The 15,492-nt window shown below is 44.9% G+C and overlaps 1 protein-coding gene across 2 annotated transcripts; it reads right to left on the bottom strand.

Annotated features, from left to right (window-relative positions):
* Positions 1-332: 332 nt before the first annotated feature.
* Positions 333-12,348, bottom strand: LOC126531369 (glycogen synthase kinase-3 beta-like). Of its 2 annotated transcripts, XM_050178871.3 has the most exons (6): positions 11,952-12,348; positions 11,718-11,771; positions 11,256-11,641; positions 11,057-11,187; positions 4,278-4,765; positions 333-2,023 (listed from the first exon to the last, which is right to left on the bottom strand). In XM_050178871.3, the coding sequence occupies exons 1-6, from the start codon at positions 12,037-12,039 to the stop codon at positions 1,884-1,886; spliced, it is 1,287 nt and encodes a 428-aa protein (XP_050034828.1). In that variant the 5' UTR covers positions 12,040-12,348; the 3' UTR covers positions 333-1,883. The 2 variants fall into 2 exon arrangements, with proteins under 2 accessions (XP_050034828.1, XP_050034829.1); XM_050178872.3 differs by lacking the exon at positions 11,718-11,771 and having other exon boundaries at positions 11,952-12,347.
* Between the last annotated feature and the right edge of the window lie 3,144 nt (positions 12,349-15,492).

The raw sequence follows: 15,492 nt of genomic DNA on the forward strand, positions 1-15,492 counted from the left end.
CTTTGGCTGCAGCAATGTCGCACAGGTAACGGAGAGGTAATGTACACCTGTTTCACATCCAACGAGAACTGTCTGTATAAGTTACACGAAGCTATGGATGGCACGGAGCTCCCTGTGCTCAAAATACCCAGAGAAATGTAAATGACCGTTCTTTTCACTTTCTTGGACTTCAAGTGCTGCGCTCAAATTTCCTTAACGCCACTGAGCCATCTATTCCTGTGCATGCAAACACTGCATGCAAGTCATGCCATCAGCAGCAGCAGCTGTGTTATCAAATTCCCTACGGTCTATGTGCATCTGCCGCTGCCGATACAAAGACAAAAATGCATTCGTTGCCAGGAGCAAACATTCAAAGAACGAATGTTTTTTTAATAAATACACACATTTAAATAAACCTGAACAAAAACAAACATTTACAACAGGGTGCTAAGTTCAAGCGACAATCCTTCCAAAGTCAGCGTGGCAAAGCCTACACGAGTCCACAATTAATGCCTCGCAAATTGCACATACTTGCTTTGCCAGTAAGGCATTATGTAGTAAATATTGAAAAATTGGCAAAGTTGCTTCAAGAAATTTCTTGTGTAACCGCCTGCCGAGTGCAATATAATGTTATGTGGTTCTTCGCCTGAAACGTGAACGCACTGTTCAAACAGGCACATTAAGGACTTCATGAAAAAATGGGTGCTTCGCTTGAATAGAAAAAGATGTAGGCAAAAGTGTAAGTACACAAAAACGCACAGCAGGCAGTCACTAACAGAAATGGGAGAGTGCACGGGGTTCCCACTGCAGCAAACAATTTTTCTCTCAGTAATGAATAGGTATGATATATTGAACTATATAGAGCTAATGAATTGAAATCTGTGCACTCTTGTTCAACTAATTTTGTCACAACTCTGCCACACATGTAGAGCAAAAGGCCACATGATGTGGGAATCCCAGCACAGTGGCATGTGCAAATTCTATTAGCGAAATCTCCAATGACCACTAACAATGATTTCTTGACAAGTTCCTAGCTCCGGTTCGCACGTACACACACACATACCCTTATGGTGACTACAGCCTCTGCCAGGTGGCCGGATACAAGAACTAGATTAGAAGACAAGGAGTTCAAACAGCGCAGCAATCACTCCTGCACGTGCAAGTTGGACAAACTGAAAGAGAGCGTGAATGTGGAATGATCTCTGATCCCTAGATTAAGTGAAACACGTTTCCTTGACCAGATCACTGCAAGCTGTGGTGATGCGCTTGCAAGTTCCGAGACAGGGCAGGCCACTCTTCCGTGCTAATCCACAGTGTGCAAAGTGCCCGAGTTATCACACGTGCTAAAGTTTTACACACTCGTCGACATGGCTGGACTGCCACATAGTTTCACATTCACAGTACAACAGTGGCAACGGCGCACAAATGCAGGGAAGAAAAAAAAAAAGCCATAAAGCAGCTGCTCCAAGCCATATGTGCCCACTGAATCTCTCATTGGTTGTTCAGAGTCGTTCCTGGGGTCAGAGGAACCACCACACCTTCTGTTCACCGCTGAGCTCCAACACTTATCAGCACTTCTGAACCAACAGTGCCAGTTCACCAGACAAGCCACAGTGCCTTCAGTCATGGTCATTCAATTTCTGCGGAAGCAAGCAAACCTCTCCTCTTACCACTGACACCCCTGCACTTTACATAACAGCCATGCTACCCGAAACGAAAGCTGCCCATTCCAACCTCTGTGTAGGAGAGCAAGTTGTTAAGGGTCAAGGGACAGAGGAGGCAGATGGGAAACGTTTATTTCTGGCGCTACACGTCTAAAACTCTAATGCCACACAATAAATAGCGGGTGTGGGGGGCCCTCCTCCCGCAGGGTATGTACACGCCTATGTACACACACACTTTATTTACACGGGGCCACTGTTGGAGGTGGATGCTTCGGCCGGCTCAGATGACGACCCTGCTGCCCCCGCTGCGGGAGCAGCCTCGCCACCTCGCAGATGCGCTGGAATCAGCGTGGCATTCAGCTGTGGCTCCAGAGAGAGCTCTGCGCACAAGGGAGAGAGGAGCATCAGCACCATTGCAACTGTATGTTGCCGTGGCCAATTTTTCTTTTTGGTGCACATACCGTATTCACCTAAATCTAATGCAAACCTCTTTTTCAGGGAAGATGGGTTTGAAAATTGCCTCCGTGTTAAAATAGGATACAAAACCAAAACTATGTGACTTTGGCAACAGCCCACTATAAGAGCTATCAGACAGCATCATCGCCATCACAACATGGCGACAGAGCACGAGTGAAGGTTGCTGCTGGCTCATTTTGTGCTGCTCAACTAAGATCTTGTCCGGTACTTTCAGCCAATAAATTGGAGATACTGTCACTTTCATGAGATTTCGGCCCCAACGTTTCCGGCACTGTGCCAAGCTCGCTATCTGCGCACAGTGCCAGGAATGCCGTCGGACTTATTCGACAAGTCCGATGCAGAGACTTGCAAAAGTGATAGCAGTATCTCTGAAAGTGATCACTTGATACCAAGCACACCCCTGTGTGCTTGGTACCTGTGGCCAATGAAGTGAAAACGGAGATGACGATGTGCAAAAGTTCATTAAAAAAGCTAAACTTCCCATATGTGAAGGTAAATTCTGTACGTCTTGTTCCTTCCGATTACAAAATTAGAGGGCATGCTGTATCTTTTCTTTTATGTATCGGAGGCATGTCACATTCAAGTGCACATTTATCATTTCTTTTTTCTAAGCCCTTGAAAATTGGATGCACATGAGAACCGAGTAAATATGGTACATGTCTGTGCAGTGATATCAGCATTGGGCCTCAAGCGTGTAGCAACTTCCACCAGTGTTGCGATGGCCATTAGGTAGCCATGGCAATGAAAAACATCTGGTGGCAACAAAGTAGCTGAAATGTCAGCTCAGTGTAGGCCAAACAACCCCCAATGTGCACAGTTGCTCTGCAGCGTGCTAACCACATACACTGCCCATTGAATTCAGCATTAACTCTTATGCTCACAGAAAAAAAGGTGTTGAACTGTTTAGCTACCACACACCTCCACTTGTTGGGACATAGTGCACTGCATTGCATTGCCGAACTCATCGCTCGTACCATTGTTTTCTTTGGCAAAGTGATTTCCTGGCCTTCTAAGCATCACAGGGATGCTGTGAACAGATCTTCCTTCAATTAGCACTAAAATAATGTGCTGTTTCTCAAAGAAACAGTGCTAGTTAGGCTAAGACAAGAACTTGTCACTGGCTGGAATGAACAGAGAAGCTCGATTGCACACCGTAGTTCGCTAAAGAGAGAGAGGAAGGCTGGTTGTTTCATGCTCCAAGAGACTGCTTATATGCATCAAGACAGCACAAACTCATCCTCCAGCATAGTACATCAGCATGACGCACTGAATTTCATGGACCACTATACCCTCTTCTGAAAGTATATGCAATATCAATCCTTGATGTGACCTTGTAAGGGTTCTTTAGATTCTATTCAGCCCTGATCTATTCTGCCAAGTCATTGATCACAGTGACAACAGAGGTGGGGCATCAATGTGAACCAATTATGAAAGGTAAAAAGAACAAAAATGAAAAAGTATTGATACAAAATTATGGCCTCTGATGTTCATCACAGAAGTTGAGCAACTAGATAAATCATGCCCAGTATTCACCTGATAAGCACAGCCTACAATCAACCATATTGACAAAAAAACCCTATGCTGCCCTTGTATGAAAACACACACTACTCTGTGCCACTCTATTCACTCCTGAGGTTCGGGTCAAGGTATTAACTTTTGTGAACTGTCCTGCCAAAGCAATAAGGTGGAGACTGTTCACTTCCTGTTTTTCAAGCAACTCTGTGAAACCAAATGAAACATCACAGATGTGACATGACACGAGATTTGTCGCTATTCACAGCCTTCTTTGTACACGCAAATACGTCAAGAAGTGCGACACAACATAACAGACCCCTTTCATAACTGTAAAGCTAGGCAGCCTGCCAAAATAATGACGGTGTAGTTATTTTGGCAAACAGTGTGCACAAGCACAGTCTGCTTTTCTGATATCATGAAAAATGCAGATATGGCTCCGTTGACTAAACCAAGCGTAAGCCAAAGCAGGTGCACAGTAAGCACTTCCAGTCTTCATTTGAGCCATGACTGCTGACATTAGTTGAGCATGCATGCAGTACAGAGAAGCAGCTTAGAAGTAGAAGAAAGGTCTGAAGACTGAGCAACACTACGCCAGAGGTGCTTCATCGCATTGCATCCACAAACAACCAGGACCAGACGCACCGTGGGGCGTGAAGTCAAAGAGGGGGGGCAGCTCGCGGCCATTGGGCAGCCTGGTGCCTGGTTCCCGCAGCTCGTCGAAGAAGGTGTGCGCGCAGGCCTGCAGGGGGCCAATGCGTGCGCTGGGTGTGTACTCGAGGAGTCGGGCCACCAGGTCAATGGCCTCGGGGGGTGTCCGTGCCCGGAACACCTTGTGCCACGGGTGTGCCTTGATCTGGGGGAACTTGAATTCCGTGTAGTTGCGATTCATCTCACGGATCTGCTCCTTGGAGGGCGTGCCCAGCACCTTGATGATCTCCACCAGCTGGTCCACACCGCTGTCGCCGGGGAAGATGGGCTGGCCCAGCAGCAGCTCGGCAAGCACGCAACCCGCCGACCACACGTCAATCATGGTCGTGTAGTCCGTGGCACCAAAGATCAGCTCCGGGGCCCGGTAGTAGCGTGAGCAGATGTACGACACATTGGGCTCTCCCTTGATTAGCAGCTTGGCGCTAAACGAAAGAGAGAGAGAGAGAGTCGTTACTGCAGCAGTGACAACAGCATGACCATGGCCTAAGTTGAAGCCCCAAATCTGAATGGTATCGCTACTTCTATTTGCCTCTTAATCACCGACATATGTTATGTTGTCCCTCAATCATGCTGATCAAATTCACAGGTCATACTTTTCAGGTAGCCACGACCACGCCTGCACACAAACACAATTTCAGCCATGTTTTTTGGCCGAGCATGTAAAGACCGGAATGCCTTTTCTCATCAAGTTGCAGCTATCACCTGCTCATCACAATTTCTTCAAAGACAACTTTCTTCCTCAATTTGAAAACTATGTTAACATAATTTCATACATGCAGTAGACCCACTTCTTACGCAAATGCACTGCAAGGAGTCTTCTATAAAAAAATTTAGTGAAGAATGACCTGGTCACGTATCATAGCAATGAACAAAGCCACAAATTTATTTGATGCTATTCTTAACAAAATCATTAAATATGGGAACAACAAAAATATGAAAAAAAAAGATTATAAAGCAGTTTTTCTTGGGGGGGGGGGGTGGGGGGGGTGTATGCGGCCACCCTTCAGCTTTACCACACAGATGCTGCCATATTTATGCCAATGACTATGCTTTCTACCATCTACCTTTCGGCTTCAGCCACTCCGTAGAAATGCAATGACAATGCCAAAAATAACTACTTTTGCCTTCTGCACAAATTTTTTATTCTTAGCAATGCAATGGATGCAACCAGAAGTGCAAATAAAAAGTTAGTGCTGCTGGGAATTGCCATCGGACGGACCTTCATTCGGCCTGATTAATGCTAGATATTAATACTCCAGCTTGATGTCTACATAATAGCTTTGAGTTTCTGAACTGAAATGCTATGCATAATCAAAAGAAAACTGCATTCAGACGTCATATGTAGTTGTCCAGCAAAAGCATGTCGGCTCGTCATCTCTCACATAGAAAGCAATGCACGCAAACTTTTTCAATATGGTCAACACTCCTCAAATTCACACCGCTGCATACATAAAAAGGGACACTAAAGATAAACACTAAATCAATTTACGCTCATATAGTATTATTTTGAAACTCTGATTTGCATTAATTTTGTTAATAGGTTGATTACTAAAGAGAAAATGAAGGTCAAAGTTCATTTTTTTTTTATTTTACGCACTAATAACTAAGAGTCCTGGTTAGCCAGTGGGACATCACAGATTTCCACATATTTTCCCATACTTAAACTACTGCAAATCAGTAAAAGTCCTTGAACATTTACAAGTCCAGTCCTTGGCTCTTTTAAAATCTAATGTAGTCCATCTTAAGCAATAAAAGATTAGCTAGGCCCAAGCAAATGGTGTCCTTATCCATGATGTCGTAGTGAGATGGTACGAGAACTTCAAGATGGCGTCACCACCAGCTTTCTGTTCTAGCATTTTTTCTAGCATATGAAGCCACCTCTTATGGTAAGGGTGGCTTCTTTGGTATTCCAGAAGGGCAATGGACCAATACAGCTCAACTTATTCTTTTTAGAGGCAAACTATTTAGAGGCCCTTTAGAGGCAAACTGCAATGAAATCTTAGACTGCCTAAGAAGCCTAATTTCAGATAGTGTAGACATAGCGAAGCTTCTGTACTAAATTTTGCATTTGAAATACGAGTGGATGCCTCATGAAAAGCTAGCTATTATCGATACCAAAGCTTTTTAAAAGAAAGAGAGAGAGAGAAGACTAAGATGACAAACTGATGCCATTATCGTTAGCTGGAAGTGACACAACGTAGAATGCGCAGGCCCCTGGGCACGACCTCCGAAATTATGTGGCGCCAGCTATGTGCCAAGATCTTGGAGGAGACATGCTAGGACATTTGTCATATATGCTAACCACTAAGTGCACGCATTGTTTGCTTATGTGCTATTTATACCTTTCCAATAAGAAAATCAGACAATTGCCAACTCTTCAACTTTGCCAAGACTGCTTCAATAGTAAGTACTACTCATTCAAACTATTTAACCAGAGTGAAGTTTTGTCATAGTTAGCTTTAACAACTTCAATCACAAATTATAACCGACTGTCCATAAATTTTTATGCCAAGGTGCTGGAGACTGCAGGAACATAGTGAAGGTGGGAGAATGACTATGCATTTTTATAGTGACCCATCATAATTACACAGTAAATAAATATTTGCTATACAGTCAGTCATGCTGTGCTTCTTGATTATAAAGATATTGACTCACCTGCTCAAATTACATGCACAGGTTAAGTATCGGGTACAAGCATTACAACAAGGAGAAAAAAGATCTCGCAATTATTACCGAAATGTCCCATTTCAAACATCCCGTGAGACATGGTAGTGCCTTCACCGAAGTGGTCATCTCTAGTGATATATTTCATTCAGAAGTGAAATGGGTGTACATTAGGAAAGCATAATGTTCAATTTACTCAAAGCTTAATGTTCGTTGTCTATTCCTTACAACCACTGCACAGAAATGGTGAAAATAAGGCACGCCCACAAACGTTTCTGCCGTGACTGAAGGGTTTATAGGTGCACAAATTACAGTCACTACCTCAGTGTTTTACATCATGTTATAATATTTGAGAAGGTTCGAACATTAACGAGAAATAACGAACGTTTACACTAGAAATAACGAATGTTTACACTAAGATGCTATTCAGTTTTTCATAAGCCGGTACAAGCATGTCTAAGTGCAAATCAATGTTGCTTTTTCTTCTTTTGGCAAAACAAATTCACGCAGTAAGAGGCTAAACTCAAATTTTTTTATTTACGAGAACATATTTCGGAACATGTTTATATGGACTGGAAGATAATTATGACCTGCTGTCATTTTTGTGGAGGCGGTACACATATGTGAGCTCGGACTGGTCATTTGCACTTGTAAATTCATTAAACGTTCCATTATCGGAACCCAATCAATCAAGAAGCGATGCAGCAGTGCCACGACATGTACGAAAAAGCCACCCAACCATTCACGACGCGTTCATCAACACAGAAGCGCAGAAGCTAAAGAATATTTTACTTTACCGCTATCACAGCCAGCAATATAAGCATTTACTTACTACCCATGCATCACACTATGGCCAATTTGTATGCATGGGTATAGTTGCAGAGATGTGTTCAATGTGTCATGCACATGTTACCTCGACATAGCTGTGCACAAAATTGAGAAATTGTTGCCGTTATTCTCATACATTATTTTCAGACACACAAAGCGCTTGCTCTCAGCTAAAGTGAATTGTCTGATACTCTAGTATGGCAAGCTTACAACCTAGATTAACTTAACACCTTTCTGACATAAGCAGCAAAAAAACGTGTGGATAGCAAGAAGCATACCAAGCCAAGGATAAGCCATGGCTGCAACATCAGCTGTAAAGCTGTTCCACTAAGCTAACGCGTGTCAGGTGAGATAATGAAAGCAGCAGTTTTGTATCCTATAAGTGCTGGTGGTCGTGGTATGGAAAGTACGGGTGTGACAGACAGGGAAAGATATGCGTTGTTCTAACCTCTTGCTCAGCACGGGCAGCTCTAAATGGAGATGAAAGGAAGGCAGCCTACCTCCTTATATATCCTCCTGGCCCCCTCTCACAACTAAGCAGTGCTAACAGACATGTCTATTGAGCCAGCTCAATAGAAACCATGCTCAATCAAGCATGGCTCTGTTGAACATAGAGAACATTTCTCTTGAACCATGGAGTGTATTACATAGCAACTTTCACGACGCTCTCACTCACTAAAAGCCCTGCCAGGAAGGACGAGAACAATAGGACCTCATACAAGATATAGAATCTCTAGATACACTGATCGGAAACCATGGATAAGTGGTCAAAATAAACATGTTATCCCTGACCCCACTTGCCACTGGAAGGTATAGATGGAACACAAAGCCCATATCGTGCTGAGACCCCTCGTACATTATACTACAGATTGCCTTCAATCCTTTAAAAATTTAATAAATTTACGTAAAATCTTCGAAGTCAGATGCCTGCAGGACTGAATGAAAATGGTTCAGTTACATTCTTGCCGTCAGCTTATAAAGAAATTGGCACTAATTTGATCTAGCCTGTTTCATCGCCACCGGCAATGAAAATCCCCCTGTGAAGCATTAAATGCCAATCCACAACACGACGCTATGCCTTCATCTTTGTGGTTAGGCAAAGGAAAGCTGTTTTCAGCATGACGAATACAAGGAGATTGTTACTTTTGAAATGTACAGGGTCGTCCACTCTTAGTACGAACATGGCCCTGCTCTGCAGAGCGCTAGTGCACACAGTGCAGCCGTGCATCGAAGCTTGGAGGCAGGTCTTTGTGTTATCTGCTAAAGCACGGTGCTGCGCTTTAGCAGATGACACGGAGACCTGCCTCCAAACCCCTGTGCGCCTGCGCCGCTTAGCTTCTCTGCGAGGCCGTGCTGTGTGTGCTGGCACTCTGAGCAGCACAGCTACACTGCACCGTGTTCATACTGAGAGTGGCTGACCCTGTACATGGAGATGCTGATGGAAAACTGCAATATTTCAACACAAAGTGGGTCTTACGTCAGTAACATACCAGTTGGCAAGAATAAATGACATAAAGGGCAATTACTTTACTGAGCTCTTACAGGTCTAAGAAGGATATAACCTAACTGTGAATATTGTACTCTGCATGTTTTAATAAGAAAGTGTGCGGAAGGAAGGTTTGCGGGTCAGGTGAAGTAGTGAAAATGAATGTGAAAATTGAGCTCCTGTAACTTGGTGCTGTTCACATATCGCTCATGTGAGTTCTCGAGACTGACATGTCAATTTCTTGGCATCATGTCATGCAAGAAATGTTAGCTTGCAACTGGAACACGGTGGTCCACTTGGTCATGTGTGTCCTGGAGTGCATGTTCATCCATCTTGAGAGGGATTTGAACATGGTATTTATCGCCACCAAAATCTAAAACGTTTAGAGCCCATCGCATTAACATTCATGAAGTTAGATGATATTCCATACCACCTGCCTGTGCTCGCAACACAAAATAATAATTATGCTGCAACACCTGAAAAAAAAAAAAAAGGGGGAAAATTCTGGCACCATGCTTCTGTCTGTTATGCTCAGCTGCCGCAAGGCTTATGGTAAATGAAGGCTTTAGCAGGTGGAAAAGCAACTGTGGAAGGCGGCACCGAGCTTTTGTCAAACACTAAATTTGATAGTCTTCCTTTTTCACAGGTTATAAATCAATGCCCAGAGGTGCCTTACAGGCCATACACCCACACATCACCACTGATGGAACCTTCAGTAAATGAAAAGTTTACTGTTATGAGGATAGCGGAAAAGTGGGAAGGGTTACACATGTCATCGCACCTACAAAATCCACACATGTACTTTAAGCATGGTGTGACCTATCTATTCAAAATGGTGCTATCTTAGATTTCTGCACAGTCTTAAAGTGGGCATGGAACAGTTTTTTAACTAATCATAGAATGGCTTGACTATTAAAGGATCTTGTCTCACGAATATCATGCTGCAAAAATTTTTCAATTCATCCATAAGGAGAGTTATTGCACCCAATACCTGGCTTTCTCTCCTTTTTCGTTTTACGTTTGCATGCTGGAAGCTACACAGTGGAGAACACAAGAGGGCTGAGCCCCAGCCAAAAATTGAGTATCATGGTGGCAAAAGGGCTCGTTGCAGCTAGGCATGCAGCATGCTATGCTAAACTACACTATGCAGCACACTGCTGCTATATCAGAGGCCATGTGCAGTATAAACAGGTACGTACAATTGTCGGGTGCAAACCAGCAGCGCAAAGATGAAACAATTTTTTTCTTTTTGATATCACGGACATACATATGTTTCACTTATTTAACTCAAAATTGGCACTTCTGTATTATTGAGAATGCTCTCGAAAATCACGAAATCAGCCAACAGCATTGGTGCATCCAGCTGCTTGAGACGACGTTGCATGACAATGCGGAAATGAGAACAAGTGATCTTTCAATATTTCTGACATGGGATTGCAAATTCCCAGCTGCATGCAGTGCCGTAATGCTTTGCTCACATGCTCATAGCAGCCTCTACGACTGGTCGTCAACACTTTCTTGCTATGTTGAAGTGTTTCAGGGCCCCTACAAGGTTCCTGTGAAACTTTTCATAATCATCAGGTCTGTTTCTTTAACGCGTCCCTTGGTTGCCAATATGTTGCTTCCTGTATGTATGTGTTTCACTGATGCGACAAGTTTCTGCAGAGTTATCGGGGTCTCCGTTATCTGTGTCACTTTCTGCACTGTCTGCTTCTACCACAATAACGCGGCTCACCTGCCAAAGTCGCACAGCTTGAGGACTCCCGTCTCGGGGTCGAGCAGCAGGTTCTGTGGTTTGATGTCCCGATGGCAAATGCCCAGAGAGTGGATGTATGCCAGACTTCTAAACAGCTGGTACATGTAGAGCTGTGCAAGGAGACGAGTACTCATTAGCAGGCCTGCAAGTAGCACACACAGCAGCGCAATGGGCTCACCTTGATGAAGGAGATCGGGATGGTCTGCTTGGACTTGCTGTAGTGGCGCGCCACCCGGTACACAGTCTCGGGGATGTACTCGAGCACCAGGTTCAGGTACACCTCGTCTTTCTTGTCGCCGCTCGAGTAGAAGAAGTACTTGAGCTTCACTATGTTACAGTGGTCCAAGCGGCGCATGATCTGCAGCTCGCGGTTCTTGAAGCGCTTGTCCTGCAGCACCTTCTTAATGGCCACCAGCTGGCCCGAGTCGAGCAGCCGCGCCTGGTACACCACCCCAAAGGAGCCATTGCCGATCACCTTGGTATCGCAGTAAGACACCTCCTGCGGCCGGTCCGGCCCCTGGCCCGGGGTGGCCAGCACCGTGGTCACCTTGGCGCCGTCCTTGCCTGCGCCGAGGCACAGACACTGGAGTTTCGCACGAACCGGGGCTGATGCCGCCGCGCCCGCGACACCACCACTTACCGGGCACCAGGTCGAGCTCGTTTATGATATTGGTAGCCAGATCCAGATCCGAATCTAACGTGGCGCAATGCCCGATCCCCATGGGCATGCAAGAGAGAGACAGAGAGGACGACGCGCTGTGCCACGCTGCCCCCCGCCCTGCTTTTTTTTTTATTTTTTCTTTGATCGCGAGTCACCGGCCCCTCCGCGCTGCGCCATGTTACGAGGAGCGTTAGGCTTACGAGATGTACTTACTGGTTATTTTCACTCCAGCGAGAAAATTCGGCTGTTGAGGCTGCTTGTTCCCTTCAGCAAAGGAAGTCGTCCTCGGCCGTCCACTCATTATAACGTACGCTTGGGAAGATCAAAGTTCCTTGTGACTTCTACATCACGGTTCTTCGGCAGACGGCAGTTCTGTTTAGGCCTAGCATTCAGCTGTCGATACCGCACCGCCTGCCCTACACAGTCACTCGAGGCCGACCTCGTCCCAGTTCGGGCCTCCGGGTGACCATGTTCGCTGGTCTCCACTCGACTCCGTAGCACGGCGCCGGGTTTCTCTTCGCTAACCAGCGGTACTCCGGCGGTAACGTAAATCCGTACGCGCAGCGCACAGGCATTGACCTAAACGTCACCCTCGGCTCGTGTTCGGGATTCGTCGGCTGTTCTCGGAGAAGTTTCGAAACAAGTCGGATAAATTCCGTGATGACGTCACACGCACCTAGCAACCGCGCTTCCGTCCTACAAATTCTGAATTTCGTCTGCTTGGAGCAGTAAGCGACTGTTTTATTAGAGACGATTCCAATATTTAAATACAAGCGTTTTAGCCCGCGTTACTTTTACGGTACATTACCAGAGTGAGTTATGACAGAGGCTTAAGTTGAATTCTTATCTATGATGCGTATAATTTTGTCTGGTTTCGTGCATGTAAAAAATTACACGCTGCCGTTGCTAAATACCTGGAAAGTTATTAACGAAACAAAATAAATAATAGCTGGAAATTGCCGTAAGTAAGGCGTTTTCTTTGTCTTTATTTCTTTTTTTGTTGTTGAAGGGCGACGCGCGGTGTTTACAAATAAACGCGTACTCACGTGTTACGATGAAACCTCGATAAAGCTTTTGCGGACGTTTCGTCAATCGCGCTGTGTCTACGGCATTTTGTGGCTAATAATACATTCGGCAATGATGCATCAGACTACAGTTTAGCTAAAATAATTAAGTTGGTTGTTGTCAAGAAAGCCACTTGACTGAAGTTATGTATCACCCGCCTTACAATTATGACATCGACCTAATTGAATTTATATGTCACCTGGATAACAACAAATTAATTTGTTTTCTCACCAAACATTGTGGTAACGATTATTTCAGTGATACTTGCACTTCGGTTTAGCAGACAACATGCATGAGGAGTTGAGCGCGTAGATGAACGAGGAAAGAATACACATGCATGCTTGCGACCGTACGTGCAACCCTTGCGACATTACATCCAGAGAGTACGCATCAGCGCGCCTCCTCTCACTTATCCTTGCTGCCGTTAGTGCCATAATTAACACTATGAGCAGCTTGGCGCTAGATATAGTCTGTCGCTGCACATGTACTTTCATTGCTGTATTCCCGATCACTGCATGTTGGACACATGCATGCCGAATACGGACGACCATGGATCAAATGATAAAATAATTTCCCCGGAAAATCACTCTACCACTGCACTCTGCCATCTCGAGTTAAACTCAGGACATAAAGGCAAGGCCGGAGCATATCATATATAGGCGCTGCAGGCTCTTTGTAAATGTACACAATAGCTGGTTCTTACTAACTTTATAAAATATTGAGAATGAAATGGAGCGTTTTGTGAACGGTGCGGCAGTTCCCGCTAATTTGACTCCCACGGAGAACCCACTGCGCACACGTACTATGCGTGTGCGCGTGTACGTACTAACTATGCATAGCTACGGTAGTTCTCCAAACTTGCACAAACTATTCATTTTTTCTGGTCGGATGCAGTCAGCTGAACGTCGGGCGTTCCGACAGAATAAATATGTTCTACGCAATTTTCTGCATGAACTTGTACTCAGAGATTCCGTACGTCATTCTTTGCGCGCTGGTCAATCTCGGAGGTCGTGTTCGTAAATGGCCTCCAAGAGCTGTGATCACTTCTTTTTAAGAGGCCGCATTTATACTTATCCTTGCAGATATCCTCGTCCGCGAGGGACGTTGCGGGGCTTTGCGGAGTATGTAGTTTTCCGACTTCTAATAATTATGTGCTGAAGTCATAAACATTTGTAAATGCTTCGTTAGTTGAATGCCTGCCGCACCATGCCGCGTTTCTCACTCTCGGATTTCCTTGCACGTTTACATAATATGGACGGATGTAAAAAGGCGACACTTGCAACCGATTAAATGCGGCTTTAGCTCCGCTTCCTTCTTGCATGTTTAATTCGCTGTGCTGTGTCGGCGTAGACTTGTAGAATGCCGTACGCTCAATAGGTGGCGTCCAAAACCTGAAGGCTATGACAAAAGACGGAGACGTACAAAAGCACAATTCGCAATAGGGGATCAGAAAGTTTGGACGCGGTAGTTCATAGTGTTTTTTTTTCTTTTTTCATTGGTTAACCTAGGTAGGATATTAGGCAGCATAGTAGCAAGAGCTTGGTGGCGCAACCCACCGCCCCGTTCCAAAGAGGACGCTCATAACGTTTATCCATTTATCCTATGACGCGTTTTCGGTTCTCGAATCGCTTTCGCTGCAAGCAGCGAGAAAAAAGCATAGCCTTTGGGATCTGCACCATTTGTTATTCCAGAGGGCGCCATCGCTAGGGCGTGGATTTGTGAGAAGCCAGTACACACACACACACACACACACACACACACACACACACACACACACACACACACACACACACACACACACACACACACACACACACACACACACACACACACACACACACACACACACACACACACACACACATGCTGCCACGATGGAGCAAGCATTAATGCAAGCATAAGCTTGTGTCGCCGCCTGTCGGCAGATGCAGAAAGCAGCGTTTCAGGGAGGGCCGTCACGCGTTGCCCACTCCTAGAACACGCGACTATCCTCATACGGCTAGCTCCATCAGAGTAAGCAAAGCTAGTCTGCAAAATCATGCTTTTGTGTCCTTCACGCGATAAAGCTAACGTCAAAGTCGCCATATTTAGAGCGCGCAGATGAATTTTGGATCTCAGAGGCGTTCAAGAAAACGTGGCCTCCGAAATTGTACCGGTGCCGATATGATCTCTAAGGGAACGAGCAAGAAGTGTTGGTTCATAAGTTCTTCGGCAGGCGTCACTGGCATCGCATTAGTCGAACTATATATTGTACACGGAGCACACTACGGCGGCGGAATTTCTGGCTCAGTTTGCCTTGGCGAACAATCGGCGTTTTGTTTTGATAAAGGAATATTTATAAACAAGGCTACAACGCGGCTTTTAGTTGAAATAGTAAAGGACTTAATGAATAATGTGTGAAATAGCGGGGTAAGCCCATGTCATTGTCTTTTTGTTAGTAATATATGTATCTTGATAGGGGTGTACAAGTGCCCTAAAGCCTTTGGAGTCTGGACTTAGATGGTTAATTAAGCTAATTTGGCTAGTTGCGCTTAAGAGGAAGCTTTAGCTCGGCTGCTCCTATTTAAATACATGTATGAAAAAAAATCGTTTTTCTCAACAAGCACTGCATGCACCAAACTTGACGAGGTTCGTTGCATTTAAAAGAAAAAACTTAAATTCTAGTGACTGTTGGTTTCGAATCTTTTAT

Source organism: Dermacentor andersoni, chromosome 5, assembly GCF_023375885.2.
Source record: "Dermacentor andersoni chromosome 5, qqDerAnde1_hic_scaffold, whole genome shotgun sequence".
NCBI classification, from domain to species: domain Eukaryota; kingdom Metazoa; phylum Arthropoda; class Arachnida; order Ixodida; family Ixodidae; genus Dermacentor; species Dermacentor andersoni.

What these genes read in the sequence shown, in the direction of transcription:
- LOC126531369 (XM_050178871.3), bottom strand. Translation starts at nt 12,039, where the DNA reads ATGAGTGGACGGCCGAGGACGACTTCCTTTGCTGAAGGGAACAAGCAG. An exon ending in CGCTGGAGTGAAAATAACCA is followed by an intron (nt 11,772 to 11,951) that starts GTAAGTACATCT and finishes GCGCCACGTTAG; the next exon opens with ATTCGGATCTGGATCTGGCT. An exon ending in CTTTGACTTCACGCCCCACG is followed by an intron (nt 2,024 to 4,277) that starts GTGCGTCTGGTC and finishes CCTTGTGCGCAG; the next exon opens with AGCTCTCTCTGGAGCCACAG.